We start from the raw sequence: 15,285 nt of genomic DNA, 5'->3' as shown, positions 1-15,285 counted from the left end.
AAAAAAAAAAACATTTGCATGTAGGCCTACTGCAGCTCAGATTGGTTATGGCACACCGGTCTGTGTAGAGTACGGGCCTATTGTCAATAAAATCGTGTCCTACCCTGATGCGTTCTGCCTACAACAAAATATATTTCATAATTAATTTTGTTTCGGTATGTTGCATTGAAAGAGGCTAATATTGTGTTGCTTCGATCATAATTCCCACAGAAAAGGGAAACGTTGATAGTGTTCCCAGTGAAGGGAAAACTCAATCGTGTGCTTCTCTGCTCATGCTTATATTTCATCTGCGGTAGTCCCGGGGAGCTGCGCGTAGTTTAGAGGGAACATTGCTCGTGATGTGTATTTTCATTTGGACTGGATAGGCTACTATGATAAACAGAATATTATCAGCACTGGGTGCGCAGAGCAGCGAGTATTCTAGGCAGACAGGCAGGCTCTGCTCAGGTGTTGTGCCGAAAATCTCCCTCCTGCCCCCCGTTCTAATTTCCTTAATTTTGTGACTAGAGTCAAATACTTCTGTTGTACACATCAGGTTAGGCAACCGAAATTAATAACGAATGTATGTGTGTTATATTAAACATAGAGGATGGAGTAAAATGTTGGCAAGCAATAAACATTTAAGAACAGCTATGGCTGAATTATTATCCTTACACTTTCAAAAATATTAGTCAAATAAGACATGGAGGAGATGACGAATTTTAATATAAATCAGTAGCGGAGTTAGGTACGGGGCGCCCCCGGGTGCGAGCGGGCACCGGAGCTGAAGGGGGTTCGCCCAGGGCGCCATACAAGCTAGAAACGCCACATACACTTGAAACAAATACCCAAACCAAAAAACGCGTCCTGCTACTAAGATCAGTGAAATGTAGGCTAAACTGACAATGGAGTGAAGAGCAGAAATCTCAACTGGCAAGCAAGTCGCAGCAATGAAGAACTCGAAGGGGGGATTCTGGCAAGGGGGAGATTTTCGGCTCAACACCGGCAAGCTGGCAGTATGAGTGAAATAACTGCAGTAACAATGTCTACAGAACCCTGAATCATTAATTTTGCTTTAAAATGTTTTTCAGCAGTGTGCAAAAAGAGTGTGGCACAATGTCAAATATGTAATAGAAAAATAGAATAAAAGATCGGAACCACGTCGAACTTCAAATGACTCGAACATTGATGACTCGGACTTGACATGAACTTAGCCATAGGGACTCATGACTCAACTCTGACCCGAGCACGGGGGACTTGGGACTAGACTCGGACTCAAGGTTTAGTGACTTGACTACAACACTGCCCAGAGCTATTATATTAAGTAGATCTCAAACTCATTCTCAAACTGGAGGTGTTTCCAGGTTACTACTAGGCAGGCAATGCCATGCACGGGGCACGTCCACGGCAGTCTGGGGGAAAGTTGTCCACTCCATGAGTGGAGTGGCCTGGGCACGTGGCTACATATTAGCAGTGAGCTTGCATCCTCTCTTACCCTGACCTGACTTGCCCTCCCATAGGAAAGCGATTAGCACTTTAATTAGGGAAATATCTGGGCATGTAAGAAGCTCTTAAAAACTCAGTGGAACTCTTTTGTCTCCCTCCATCTTCAGGAAGTACGGCACTGTAATTACAATTAATAGGAACACTTAGAGGACAAATGATGCCTGTAAATATCAGGGAAAGCATGCAGCAACGATGCCCAACTCTCCCACTAATGACACAAATGGAATGCAGGGGGAACTTAGAATTCAGTGGAAAGTAATTTGTCAGTTGCGATTTTCCAGAATTTTCTGCTGCCAGAAAGCTTGTTACTTTAGTATTTGTCATAGTAAGGACTTCCTTTGGGAAAGGGAAATGGCGATACCTAGTCAGTTGTACAACTGAATGCATTCAACTGGAAATTGTCTTCCACATTTAACCCAACCCCTCTGAATCAGAGAGGTGCGGAGGGCTGCCTTAATCGACATCCACGTCTTCAGCACCCGGGGAACAGTGGGTTAACTGCCTTGCTCAGTGGCAGAACAACATATTGTTTTTATATGGCCAGCTCGGGGATTCGATCCAGCAACCTTTCGGTAACTGGCCCAATGCTCCTACTCTCCAGGCGACCGGCCGCCCCTATTGTAGTCATTTACATGGTCAGATTGGATGGTATATTTTTGCTTATTTCCTGTATCAACTGATGGGTACACAACACAATTAGATAGGTCTATGAATATAGAATATAGTGCTACTTGATTTTAGCCATTTCTGAACAGCTTTCTCATTAACACACCAGACACATACAGTGGGGAGAACAAGTATTTGATACACTGCTGATTTTGCAGGTTTTCCTACTTACAAAGCATGTAGAGGTCTGTAATTTTTATCATAGGAACACTTCAACTTAGAGAGACTGAATCTAAAACAAAAATCCAGAAAATCACATTGTATGATTTTTAAGTAATTCATTTCGCCTCCAACCCCTTTCGATGCGTGTGGTCTATATAAGGGTGCTAATTTAAAAAACTCACAAAGGCCGTGAGGCCGATACGTAAAGCTTATTAAAGATTATATGTGATACGATCAAGAGCAGTGTACGGGTGCCTTCTTTTTCCTCATCTCATCCGGCTGTTGCCATGCACCTGCAAAAAAGATGGCTCAGATGTGCGAGTGCCTTTTGAATTTGCTATACAAACAACAAGAGGGCTTAATTGTCTATTTCTTCGGAGCCTAGACCTATATAAAATAACTTAACTGGCTGAGGTAGGATATTTTTAATAGGCCTACTTACAATTGCAACTGGTCAAAAATGTAGCATCCTGTTATCATTCAATGCTTAAGTACTCTTAAAGTGTTACATTTCTAACTCAAAACAGAATTTATTCATCAACATCTTTATGCTTTCATTAATCTTCTGGATCTTTTTCCTTTTATCTGTAGCAATTTTGAGCAAATTGCTCAAGGGCCACGGTTGTTTCGTCTGTGAAGATGATGTTATTGAATGTCTCACCAGCTTGATCCATGCCTGGGCCTGCAGGACGCAAAGGTTTTTGTTTGTCAGACGAATCATTGAGTCGAAACTACAGAACAGTAGAAAACAAGCGATCACACATGGTTAATGTTCTGAGATTTACATATTTTTTTATATAGACAGTTGAAGTCGGAAGTTTACATACACTTAGGTTGGAGTTATTAAAACTTGTTTGTCAACCACTCCACAAATGTCTTGTTAACAAACTATAGTTTTGGCAAGTCATGGGAAAATCAAAAGAAATCAGCCAGAAAAGAATTGTAGACCTCTACAAGTCTGTTCATCCTTGGGAGCAATTTCCAAACACCTGAAGGTACAACATTCATCTGTACACACAATAGTACCCAAGTATAAACACCATGGGACCACACAGCCGCCATACCGCTCAGGAAGGAGACTTGTTCTGTCTCCTAGAGATGAACGTACTTTGGTGCGAAAAGGGAAAATCAATCAGAACAACAGCAAAGGACCTTGTGAAGATGCTGGAGGAAACAGGTACAAAAGTATCTATATCCACAGTAAAACTAGTCCTATATCGACATAACCTGAAAAGCCACACAGCAATGAAGAAGCCATTGCTCCAAACCACCATAAAAAAACCAGACTAGGGTTTGTAACTGCACATTTGGACAACGTTCTTACATTTTGGAGAAATTTCTTCTGATGAAACAAAAATAGAACTGTTTTGCCATAATGACCATCATTATGTTTGGAGGAGAAAGGGGGAGGGTTGCGAGCCGAAAAACACCATCCCAACCGTGAAGCACGTGTGCTTCACAAAATGGCTGGCATCATGGAATATTATGTGGATATATTGAAGCAACATCTCAAGACATCAGTCAGGAAGTTAAAGCTTGGGTCTTCCAAATGGACAATGACCCCAGCATACTATAAAGTTGCGGCAAAATGGCTTAAATAACGTGCCACAGAATGCTGCAGCAGCACACAAGGTGTGCCGCAGTATGACAACTTTTAAAGGAGGAAACACTTTAAGAGTGTGCAAAGCTGTCATCAATGCAAAGGGTGGCTTCTTTGAAGAATCTCAAATATAAAATATATTTGTATTTGTTTAACACTTCGTTGGTTAGTACATGATTCCATATGTGTTATTTCATAGTGTTGATGTCTTCACTATTATTCTACAATGTAGAACATAGTAAAATAAAGAAAAACCCTTGAACTAGTAGGTGTGTCCAAATTGTTTCAACTCTTTGGCCTGAATGCAAAGCGCTATGTCTGGAGAAGACCAGGCACAGCTCATCATCCGTCTAACACCATACCTACCGTGAAGCATGGTGGTGGCAGCATCATGTCATGGGTATGTTTTTCACAGGCAGGGACTGGGAGACTAGTAAAGGATGGATGGAGCCAAATACAGGCAAATCCTTGAAGAAAACCTGCTTCAGAGTGCAAATGACCTTAGACTGGGGGAAAATTACATTCCAACAGGACAATGACCCTAAGCATACAACCAAAGCAACACTGGAATGGCTTCAGAACAAGAATGTAAAAGTCCTTTAGTGGCCCAGCCAAAGACCAGACTTGAAGATTGCTGTTCACTGCAGCTCCCCATCTAACTTAACAGTACTTGAGAAAATATGCAAGGAAGAATGGGAGAAAATCCCCAAATCCAGGTGTGCAAAGCTGATACAGACATTCCCAAGATGACTCAAAGCTCTAATCGCCGCCAATAGGGTGTGAATACTTATGTAAATTATATATATTTTGTTGTATTTATTTTTCAATGAATTTGCAAACTTTTCTAAATACATGTTTTCACTTTGTCATTATGGGGTTTTGAATTCAGGCTGTAACACAACAATACGTTAAAAGGTATGAATACTTTCTGAAGGAAATGTATACCCTTGACAATTGAAAGTTTATTTTCAATTTTATCTTCAGAAATTGCAGGTATTCCACTAAGGTTTATATTGTATAGTCTGCTCTTCCTTATCAGAGTCTAATTGTTGCCGGCCATCTGTCTGCTGTCGTGTGTGTGCTGTCTAGCGAGCTGATCTGGCACAGGTAGCTAAATCACACTGTTGGCTTAAATTAAAGAGAGTGGATAAGCATATGGACCTATGAATGAGATTGGCTGCACAGCACCCTTATAGGGGAGGAACAGAGGCATTACGAGAGGCATATATTCTACCAGCATCCATAATGATACAGCTTGGGCTGAATTGCCCTGCTGTTACAATTGTGCCTCTCCCCAAAAAAATGTGTGTATGGGTGCTGTGTGATGTTCAATTACATCTAGCTAGGGAGTTTAAATGGAAGCTAAACTGCAGAAAATACACAGATATTGGCAAGCTGATTGAGTCTAGACTTAGAGCATATATTTGTGTCTCTCTAAGAGCGGACAGAGTTCCCTCAGTGGTTCTGAAACCCGTGACAGCCTCTAATCAACAGAATAAACAGGACCCTCTTGAAATTATGGAAAGCCCTTGATCAGTGCAAACGCTTTACTCTGCGATGATGAGGATTCACGTCTGCAATTAAGACAGGCAGATGGCATGAGAGGAGGGTTTGACTTGGCCCAAGTCTCTAATCACGCGGACGCACATTCTGTTGAAAGGCAGCGGTGCCTCTTCACAGAGTCTCCAAGGACCAAAAGGGCTCTCTGCTTCCGCTGCCAAGAAGGCTATCAGACACATATGCTTTATCTGTCGAGCTCATTACAAGCCCGATTCAGAGTGAGGGACGCATCACGTCAAATATGGTGGACAACAGCTGGCAATGCAAAGATGTAAGAGGAGACATTGTTTTGGTTTCATGGGCTGCGTGTGGACATACAGTGAGTCCATGCTGTTTGCCTCCTTGCTATACATAAGCTGCATATTGTATGACATGGTTTCCAAAAACAGGGGTCAAATGCATTTGTGCACCGGGCAACAGAGACCTGCTATTTCTACACCGATGCTAAAAACAGCATGACCATGTCAAACGCAGCAAGACGTCATTCATAAAACGCCAAAATAGTACTTGGCATTACAGTACTATTACGCACTGATTACAGCATGCACAGGTTGTTGTGGCTTTTTGCAATGTCATCTACATAAAGCTACTGGCTTGACGACGGTACAGTAGAAGATCACAGTGTCATGCTTTACTTTCAGCTCTCTATTGTTTTAAACCCGCTCAGCCTGCAATGATTCATTTCGACTTCCTTACTGTGACCCTTCAGAGTGATTTCCATCTATTTAAATTCCCCGGCTCTTATTGTGTTTGGCACTTTAATTATGCAGATATCTTTGCCTGGCAGTGGGGGATGTACATAATCCCAACAGCTGCTCTGAGAAGCCCAAAGTGGTCTTTGTTACTTGCACTGCGGATAAATATGAACTTCACAGGCATGTTGCTTCTTGAGCTCTACATCATCCTGACAGATATCCAGGCAAACTGGGATGACACCTGTCATCTCGCAGGAGGATGAATGGATTTACCTCAGAAACAGTGTGAAATCTTTCTCAATTCGACTGGTCTTTTCTCAGAGGGGAAAACACACATTACATGTTGCATAACATTTTGCTGAGAAGCACACCGGGGTCTTGTCTGAGGCCCATAGTAACACATTGTGTTCTGCTCTCTCTCTTTGCAGAAGAGTGGAGCAGCTGACGGAGTTGCCGATCCATGTAAGTATCCTGTAATCAACCAAATTGCACCACTTAAATACAGTATGTTTATCGATGGCATAAACCTTTTATGTTGGTGCAGGTTATGTGAAAAGCATTGATAGTACATTCTATAGAAGCCCTCTTTGGTGAAAGCACTCAAGGTTTTACATAGTGTCAAACCTACTTCTACACCACACACATCTCTTGTGTTAAAGATGATCATTTAAAATCACATTTGGGCGATTCCACACCAGCGTGGCCCGAAAATATTTTTGGTATCGCAGATTGTTCTGGCAATTTACATAACTTCATTGGGAGGAAGAATGTTTAACATGCTTTTTACATTTGCATCACCATTTCTGGGTGGGGGGAATCCTAATGAAAGTGGCCATTCAGGTGCTTTTTGGACCTATACAGTACATGCTTCCTGTAAGACCCTATGATCTGTGAACCGTACATGGTACAGACAACATATGTCATTGTACTCCTTATGGTGTGCTCTAAAATATATAGTATGTCTATACTCTGAAGAAAGAAAATTCACATGAATGTATCCAACATTAAAAATATAATTATTCCTTTCTCAAAAGTACCTTTTGTGATTTAGATTTTTGTTGTTGATATACTCTTCAAACACATAACATTTTCAGAGTAGGCTCTCTGCTACTTTTAAAGAAATTGTACATTTACACATAGAAATAGACATTATAGGTCATTAACCAATCACAGCCCTCCTGTAGGATTGCACATTCAGTAAATCACCAGCAGAGGGAGTTCCCTTTGAAATTATTTTCCCATTCACCTGTGTTAGTGGTGCTGATAAAATGTATCATAACTTTAAAAGTAGCAGAGAGCCCACTCTGGAAATGTTGATGTATATTGTTTAAAACAATATGTCAAAAAAGGATACTAATAAGGATACTAATAATACTAATACTAATATTAATAATTTTAACGTTGAATAAATTCATGTGTAAAATTGTATTTCAGAACCTGGCGATACTCTGTATTTTAGAGCACACTATTAGGAGTATAACGACACAAAGTTGTTACCTGTATATTGTCTGGATCACTGGGTTTTACAGGGGGAATGCATAGGTCAACAACAACAAAATGGCCTAAATGGGCCGTTTTCATCATGATTTATACGGTATCCTGCTATAATCACATCGTTGCTGTGATGTGGTCGGCACTGCAGGGCTTTACGTCGGCGGTGGTGTTCTATTGCTGACTGGGAGATTCCAAGCTGTGGAATAAGGAAGATGCAGTGCTAGGTCTCCGTATTGTCATGCTCTCAATACATGAAACAAAAATATAAACGCAACATGTCAAGTGTTGGTCCCATGTTTCATGAGCTGAAATAAAAGATCACAGACATTTTCTGTATGCCCAAAAAAGCTTATTTGTCTCAAATGTTGTGCACACATTTGTTTATGTCTCTGTTAGTGAGCGTTTCTCCTTTGCCAAGGTAATCCATTCCCCTGAAAGGTGTGGCATATCAAGAAGCTGATTAAACAGCGTCATCATTACATAGGGGCACCTTGTGCCGTGGACATTAAAGGGCCACTCTAAAATGTGCAGTTTTGTCACACAACACAATGCCACAGATGTCTCAAGTTTTGAGGGAGCGCGCAATTGGCATGCTGACTGCAGGAATGTCCACCAGAGCTGTCGCCAGCGAATTTAATGTTCATTTCTCTACCATAAGCCACCTCCAATGTCATTTTAGAGAATTTGGCAGTACGTCCAAACAGGCCTCACAACCGCAGACCACGTGTGTGGCGTTGTGTGGGCGAGCAGTTTGCTGATGTCAGCGTTGTGAACAGAGTGCCCCATGGTGGTGGTGGGGTTATGGTATGGGCAGCATAAGCTACGGACAACGAACACAATTGCATTTTATCTATGTCAATTTGAATGCACAGAGATACCGTGACAAGATTCTGAGGCCCATTGTAGTGCTATTCATCCGCTCCCATCAACTCATGTTTCAGCATGATAATGCATAACCACGCACGCCCAGTGGTGGAAAAAAAGACCCAATTGTCATACTTGAGTAAAAGTAAAGATACTTACATAGAAAATGACTCAAGTAAAAGGGAAAGACCCAGTAAAATCCTACTTGAGTAAAAGTCTAAAAGTATTTGGTTTTAAATGTATCAAAAGTAAATGCATTGCTAAAATATACAAAGTAAAAGTATAAATCGTTTCAAATTCCTTATATTAAGTAAACCAGATGGCCAGATGTTCTTTTTTTAGTGTACGGCTAGCCAGGGGCGTGCTCCAACACTCAGACGTAATTTACAAACGAAGCATTTGTGTTTTGTGAGTCCGTCAGATAAGAGGCAGTAGGGATGAGCAGGGATGTTCTCTTGATTAGTGTTCGAATTGAACCACTTTTCTGTCCTGCTAAGCATTAAAAATATAACACCGTACCCAAACCGGCCGGGCAGGTGCATCATCGTGTGCAAATTGATTTTGTCCCCCCACACCAAACGTGATCATGACACGCAGGTTGAAATATCAAAACAAACTCTGAACCAATTATATTAATTTGGAGACAGGTCGAAAGGCTTTATACATTTATGGCAATTTAGCTAGCTAGCTTGCAGTTGCTGGCTAATTTGTCCTATTTAGCTAGCTTGCTGTTTCTAGCTAATATGTCCTGCGATACAAACGTTGAGTTGTTTAAAAAAAACTTGAAATGCACAAGGTCCTCTACTCCGACAATTAATCCACACAAACAACAGTCAACCGAATCATTTCTAGTCATCTCTCCTCCTTCCAGGCTTTTTCTTCTTTGGACTTTATATGGCGATTGGCATCTAACTTTCATAGTTACCACAACGACCAACCGAACTCAGTTCATCTTTCAATCACCCACGTGGGTATAACCAATGAGGAGATGGCATGTGGGTATCTGCTTCTATAAACCAATGAGGAGATGGGAGAGGCAGGACTTGCACCGCGTTCAGCATCATAAATAGAACTGACTTCTATTTTAGAGCTTGGCAATGCAGACGCTCGTTGGCGCGCACGAGCAGTGTGAATGCAATAATTGAATAACATGTACTGTATGTTTAAATTTATTGTGTGACGGGAGCAGTGTGGTCAGCATGCAAGGAGTACTTTTGGGTGTCAGGGAAAATGTATGGAGTAAAAAGTTTTCAAAAATATAAATAGTAAAGTACAGATACCCGAAAAAACAACTTAAGTGGTACTTTAAAGTATTTTTACTTAAGTACTTTACACCACTGTCCACGCCCCTACTTAAAAAAAAGGTATCTGTGACCAACAGATGCATATCTGTATTCCCTGTCATGTGAAATCCATCAATTAGGGTGAAATTAATTTATTTTAATTGTCTGGTTTCCTTGTATGAACTGTAAAACCTTTGAAATGGTTACATGTTGTTTTTTATTTTTGTTCAGTATAGTTTCAAGATCACAGCCAATCTTAGTGTCCATTGGAATGTTATATTCAAAGTGTGTTTTCCTTGTACAGTATTTGTTGTCGATGGTGTAGTTTTTTTTTGCCCTCACAGCAACCCTTTTGTGTATTATAGCACATAGGCTGTGTTTCTGACCTTAGAGAGAGTAGAACAAATGGCAAATGGCTTTTAAGTTAAGGAAACAACGCGTCCCGGGTGACAACATTCTTCATTGCCATTTAAGGACAGACCAACAGTGTTAGAATGTGTTGGAATTATTCACATGGTGTGGTGATCCATCCGTCTCCTGGGACTAATTATTCACTATCTATTTGTATGCTAAACTTCCCCGCCTTCAAAAACGCATGTCTTGTCCTTTATTCCTTGTAAGGGAACAACTGCAGATCTCTCTCTCTCACCCTTTGGCCAACTGCTGCCTTGGTCTCTCTCTCTCTCTCTCTCTCTCTCTCTCTCTCTCTCTCTCTCTCTCTCTCTCTCTCTCTCTCTCTCTCTCTCTCTCTCTCTCTCTCTCTCTGCATGGCAAGGTTTTTACTGTCATGTCTGTGCTACTCACTTGGAGATGACGGCATTAATCAAATTGCCCCGGTTTTGCTTGAGAGACGACAACATTACCTGGGAAAATTGTGGTGGTGCAAACATGGCATGGTGGTCTTCTGTCGGCTCAGACAGGAGTCATAAATAAATGACATTTCACTGGCTAGCAGCACACAACACGCAACGTAAAAGGTCATGCTGTACAGAGAACAGAAGCAGAATGAAATGTAACGTGATCCCCAGACGTTTTATCTCTATTGTTTAGGTCATATGCTAAATTTATATTGTCCATTTAGCTTATGAATAGATGGTGATTCATTTGGCCTTGAGTGCTTAATTTATGAACCTTTTACTGAGGATTAATCAGGGTTCGTTACCATCACAAATTAAACAATGGGAAGAGGTAAACCAAGTTAAGCAGCCCTGTGGTTCATTTAGACGGTAATTGGGTGGGAATTAGACAGGGCAAGGGAGACAGAGGGACTCTCTAACAAGCTGGAAATGACTGGAAAGGTAGGGGCAGGAGGAGAGTAGAGTAGAGGGGAGGAGGCTATCCACAAAGATACCAAGGTGTGAGTGTTTTGTCATTAAACCACCGAGCCAGATAACCCATCGCTGTTTCAATTCCACAGATATTCTCCTTCGAGGTCTTAACACATTAAACGAATTCAAATTCAAAAGGAATGTGAAGTGTTATTGCTCCAAAACAGTCCTGCTGTTACAGCCCAATTTTTACTCATGTATAGGAGTTCTCAGTGAACATTGGAAATAGGCTACATTGCCTGCAAATAACACACGTTCTCTGTGTGGCCTTCAATTAAACTCTGCAAGATTTGGGAGCGATCCAGATAGACAGACTTTCAGGTTCTACTTCAGAGAGTCATCTCTAATGATTAAAACTGCCGCTATGGATCATTTCACTACTGACGGTTATGTCACTATCAGATAGTCACGTCATAAATCTCAAGAAATATGATTTCATTATGTCGAAGAACAATAAAGATTACTCAGCATAGAGTTCATAAAATACCGCACAGAAATCACTCCATCAGAAACGTAATCAAAATAGTTAAATATAATAGCCTTTTGTGAAATGCCTCCACCTTATAGATTTGGTAAATACACTTAGAAGCCCTCTGAATGGCTTCTGAGTTGTGATTTTCCCCGTAAATGTTCTGATTTCCAAGTCCATTCTGATCAAGCCCAGGAATTACAAGCTTTCCCCAGCATCCCTATACTCAAATTGAGTAGGTACAGTAACACTACTTTGATTCGACTTAAAGTATGAAAGTTAAAGACAAAGGGAGTTGTACCAAAAGTGTAAGCTCTGTACTTAGCAATGCCCTGAGATCCAGTTGAAGGGCTTATGGAGGGCACATCATACTCTCTGGGGATTTGGAGAGCCTTACATTGGCAGTGAAACTCTGAATAGCACTTTCCTCTGACTGGGGAGAACTGGAAGAGGAACGCTGCAGTGCCTGTTTGGGCTGGAGATATTAACACAGAACACGCTAAGATCGCAGAAAGGAATGGTGGGAAAAATGACATAAAGATGGCTGTTATTTTAAGGGGGCTAAAAACAACCTTGCAACTTGGCTTTGATCTCTAAGCAGCTTGTGAATTACAATTCTGTTCTGCTTTACAAGGCTAAAGAGAGCTAACGCTGCCATTATTTGCATACTTAACATAAGGATAAGACGACAATATCTCATTCAACAGGTTAGGTTTGCAAGTACAAGTCATCATCGCGTGATATATTTTGAGATCATAACACCATCATAACACCATGTATGTCAGTGGCGGTTGGTGCCATTTAAGATGATGGAGGATTATTATTATGTTTTTATTATGAACATGGCCTTATTTTTATTGCAGCATATCGGATGACTGTCATTCATATTCCATTCACCCAGCTCAGTTTAACATCGCAACAACATGTAACAACATGATACTCTAATTTTCACTGTACCCATCATGAAGTTGCTACAACCTACCCCATGAAGGAAAGTGTACAGTGTAGGTGCACGCGAGAGAATTTTGAGTAATCAAGGTGGCCGACAGTGACATATTCGATACCGCCTTGCACACTCCTGCCTGCATCTAGCTGTTATAGGGTGTAATCATTAGTCCAACAGTTGCAAACAGTAGTTTCTATTGGACAAATTCAGGTATGTTTATCCCCGTTTTGTTTCATTTGCTTCAGTTTAAGAAGTGTTTTCCAACAGAATTGGAGCAATGAATACACCCCTTTCACTTTCCTTCTCGCATCTATCTACGCTCTCTCCTGCTCTCACCTTTTCCCTTTGCGTGTGGACTTCAGTGCAAAAAACATCAACTGCCTTTGACCAGGAGAAGAAACCTTTCCAAGACCAACAATCATATCATGACCGCTAACCGCCACACATAGCCTACATCGTTGTCATGTCATAGTCATCATAGCTACTAGAACTAATGCATTAAAAAACCCGCTACAATCATGCAGTATAGTCTACAGTCAACAGTAAGCAGCTACACCGGTAGGCAATACATTAATCAAACCATAAGCTTACCTTAGTGTTGGATAGCCACAGTCAGCTAGCTAACATAGCATCCCTTTTTGTTTGAGGCAGGTGTTTGAGTAGGCAAACTAGCTAAGTGCATTCAATGCTAGCTAAGTAAGAAAATATGTACTACAAATTATATCTAGCTCTCTCTCTCTCTTTCACTCCCTCTCTTTTGTTTCTCAGAACCATGAACCTCCCACGTTTTGTTTTGTATTGAAGTCAATGTACCACAGGATGACAGGAGCTAGTTGTCCTCCGGCTACACCATGGTGCTGCTGAGGCTACTGTAGACCTACTGTATTTATTATCATACGTACAGTGCCTTGCGAACGTATTCGGCCCCCTTGAACTTTGCAACCTTTTGAAGTTCTCTCTCCAGAAGTTCAGTGAGGATCTCGGAATGATCCAATGTTGACCTAAATGACTCATGATGATAAATACAATCCACCTGTGTGTAATCAAGTCTCCGTATAAATGCACCTGCACTGTGATAGTCTCAGAGGTCCGTTAAAAGCGCAGAGAGCATCATGAAGAACAAGGAACACACCAGGCAGGTCCGAGATACTGTTGTGAAGAAGTTTAAAGCCGGATTTGGATACAAAAATATTTCCCAAGCTTTAAACATCCCAAGGAGCACTGTGCAAGCGATAATATTGAAATGGAAGGAGTATCAGACCACTGCAAATCTACCAAGACCTGGCCGTCCCTCTAAACTTTCAGCTCATTCAAGGAGAAGACTGATCAGAGATGCAGCCAAGAGGCCCATGATCACTCTGGATGAACTGCAGAGATCTACAGCTGAGGTGGGAGACTCTGTCCATAGGACAACAATCAGTCGTATATTGCACAAATCTGGCCTTTATGGAAGAGTGGCAAGAAGAAAGCCATTTCTTAAAAATATCCATAAAAAGTGCCGTTTAAAGTTTGCCACAAGCCACCTGGGAGACACACCAAACATGTGGAAGAAGGTGCTCTGGTCAGATGAAACCAAAATTGAACTTTTTGGCAACAATGCAAAACGTTATGTTTGGCGTAAAAGTAACACAGCTCATCACCCTGAACACACCATCCCCACTGTCAAACATGGTGGTGGCAGCATCATGGTTTGGGCCTGCTTATCTTCAGCAGGGACAGGAAAGATGGTTAAAATTGATGGGTAGATGGATGGAGCCAAATACAGGACCATTCTGGAAGAAAACCTGATGGAGTCTGCAAAAGACTGGGAGGGAGATTTGTCTTCCAACAAGACAATGATCCAAAACATAAAGCAAAATCTACAATGGAATGGTTCAAAAATAAACATATCCAGGTGTTAGAATGGCCAAGTCAAAGTCCAGACCTGAATCCAATCGAGAATCTGTGGAAAGAACTGAAAACTGCAGTTCACAAATGCTCTCCATCCAACCTCACTGAGCTCGAGCTGTTTTGCAAGGAGGAATGGGGAGAAATTTCAGTCTCTCGATGTGCAAAACTGATAGAGACATACCCCAAGCAACTTACAGCTGTAATCGCAGCAAAAGGTGGCGCTACAAAGTATTAACTTAAGGGGGCTGAATAATTTTGCACGCCCAATTTTTCAGTTTTTGCTTTGTTAAAAAAGTTTGAAATATCCAATAAATGTCGTTCCACTTCATGATTGTGTCCCACTTGTTGTTGATTCTTCACAAAGAAATACAGTTTTATATCTTTATGTTTGAAGCCTGAAATGTGGCAAAAGATCGCAAAGTTCAAGGGGGCCGAATACTTTCGCAAGGCACTGTATCTACAAAGGCTAATTTTTTTATGTTTCACTATTCTTTTTTAAATGAAATTCACTGAGGAGGATGGTCCTCCCCTTTCTTCTCTGAGGAGCCTCCACTGCTGTATATGTGATCTGTGATCATATGAAATAGGTAATTGAATTAATGTGGAAGTGAATATAAACACAATAGCCTGTGTGACTTGAGCCATCTGTGAGGTGTTCACAGATGAGACAGGTTGTGATTAGATTTGCATTGACTCGCACTGCCTCGTCTCCGGAGGGACAGCAACACAGTGTTTTCAGCCTGAGCAGTTAGGTGGCATTACCCCGAAGGTACACTTTTTCCCTTTATCTTGAACTGTATTGCCTGGCATCAACACACACCCTGCTTTATGAGGTGGGAAAAT

The 15,285-nt window shown here is 41.3% G+C and overlaps 1 protein-coding gene across 2 annotated transcripts in view; it reads left to right on the top strand.

The window, feature by feature from the left end:
- LOC118391756 (follistatin-related protein 4-like) overlaps positions 1–15,285 on the top strand; it is a 221,123-nt gene that overhangs the window by 24,405 nt on the left and 181,433 nt on the right. For both annotated transcript variants that reach the window (XM_052457656.1, XM_052457655.1), the window contains exon 3: positions 6,597–6,630. In XM_052457656.1, coding sequence (XP_052313616.1) covers positions 6,597–6,630 — 34 coding nt within the window. The remainder of the gene's footprint in view (positions 1–6,596; positions 6,631–15,285) is intronic.

This window comes from Oncorhynchus keta, chromosome 12, assembly GCF_023373465.1.
Source record: "Oncorhynchus keta strain PuntledgeMale-10-30-2019 chromosome 12, Oket_V2, whole genome shotgun sequence".
Lineage (NCBI taxonomy): Eukaryota > Metazoa > Chordata > Actinopteri > Salmoniformes > Salmonidae > Oncorhynchus > Oncorhynchus keta.
Note: the sequence above shows the minus strand (reverse complement) of the source record. Positions and strands in the feature narration are given on the sequence as shown.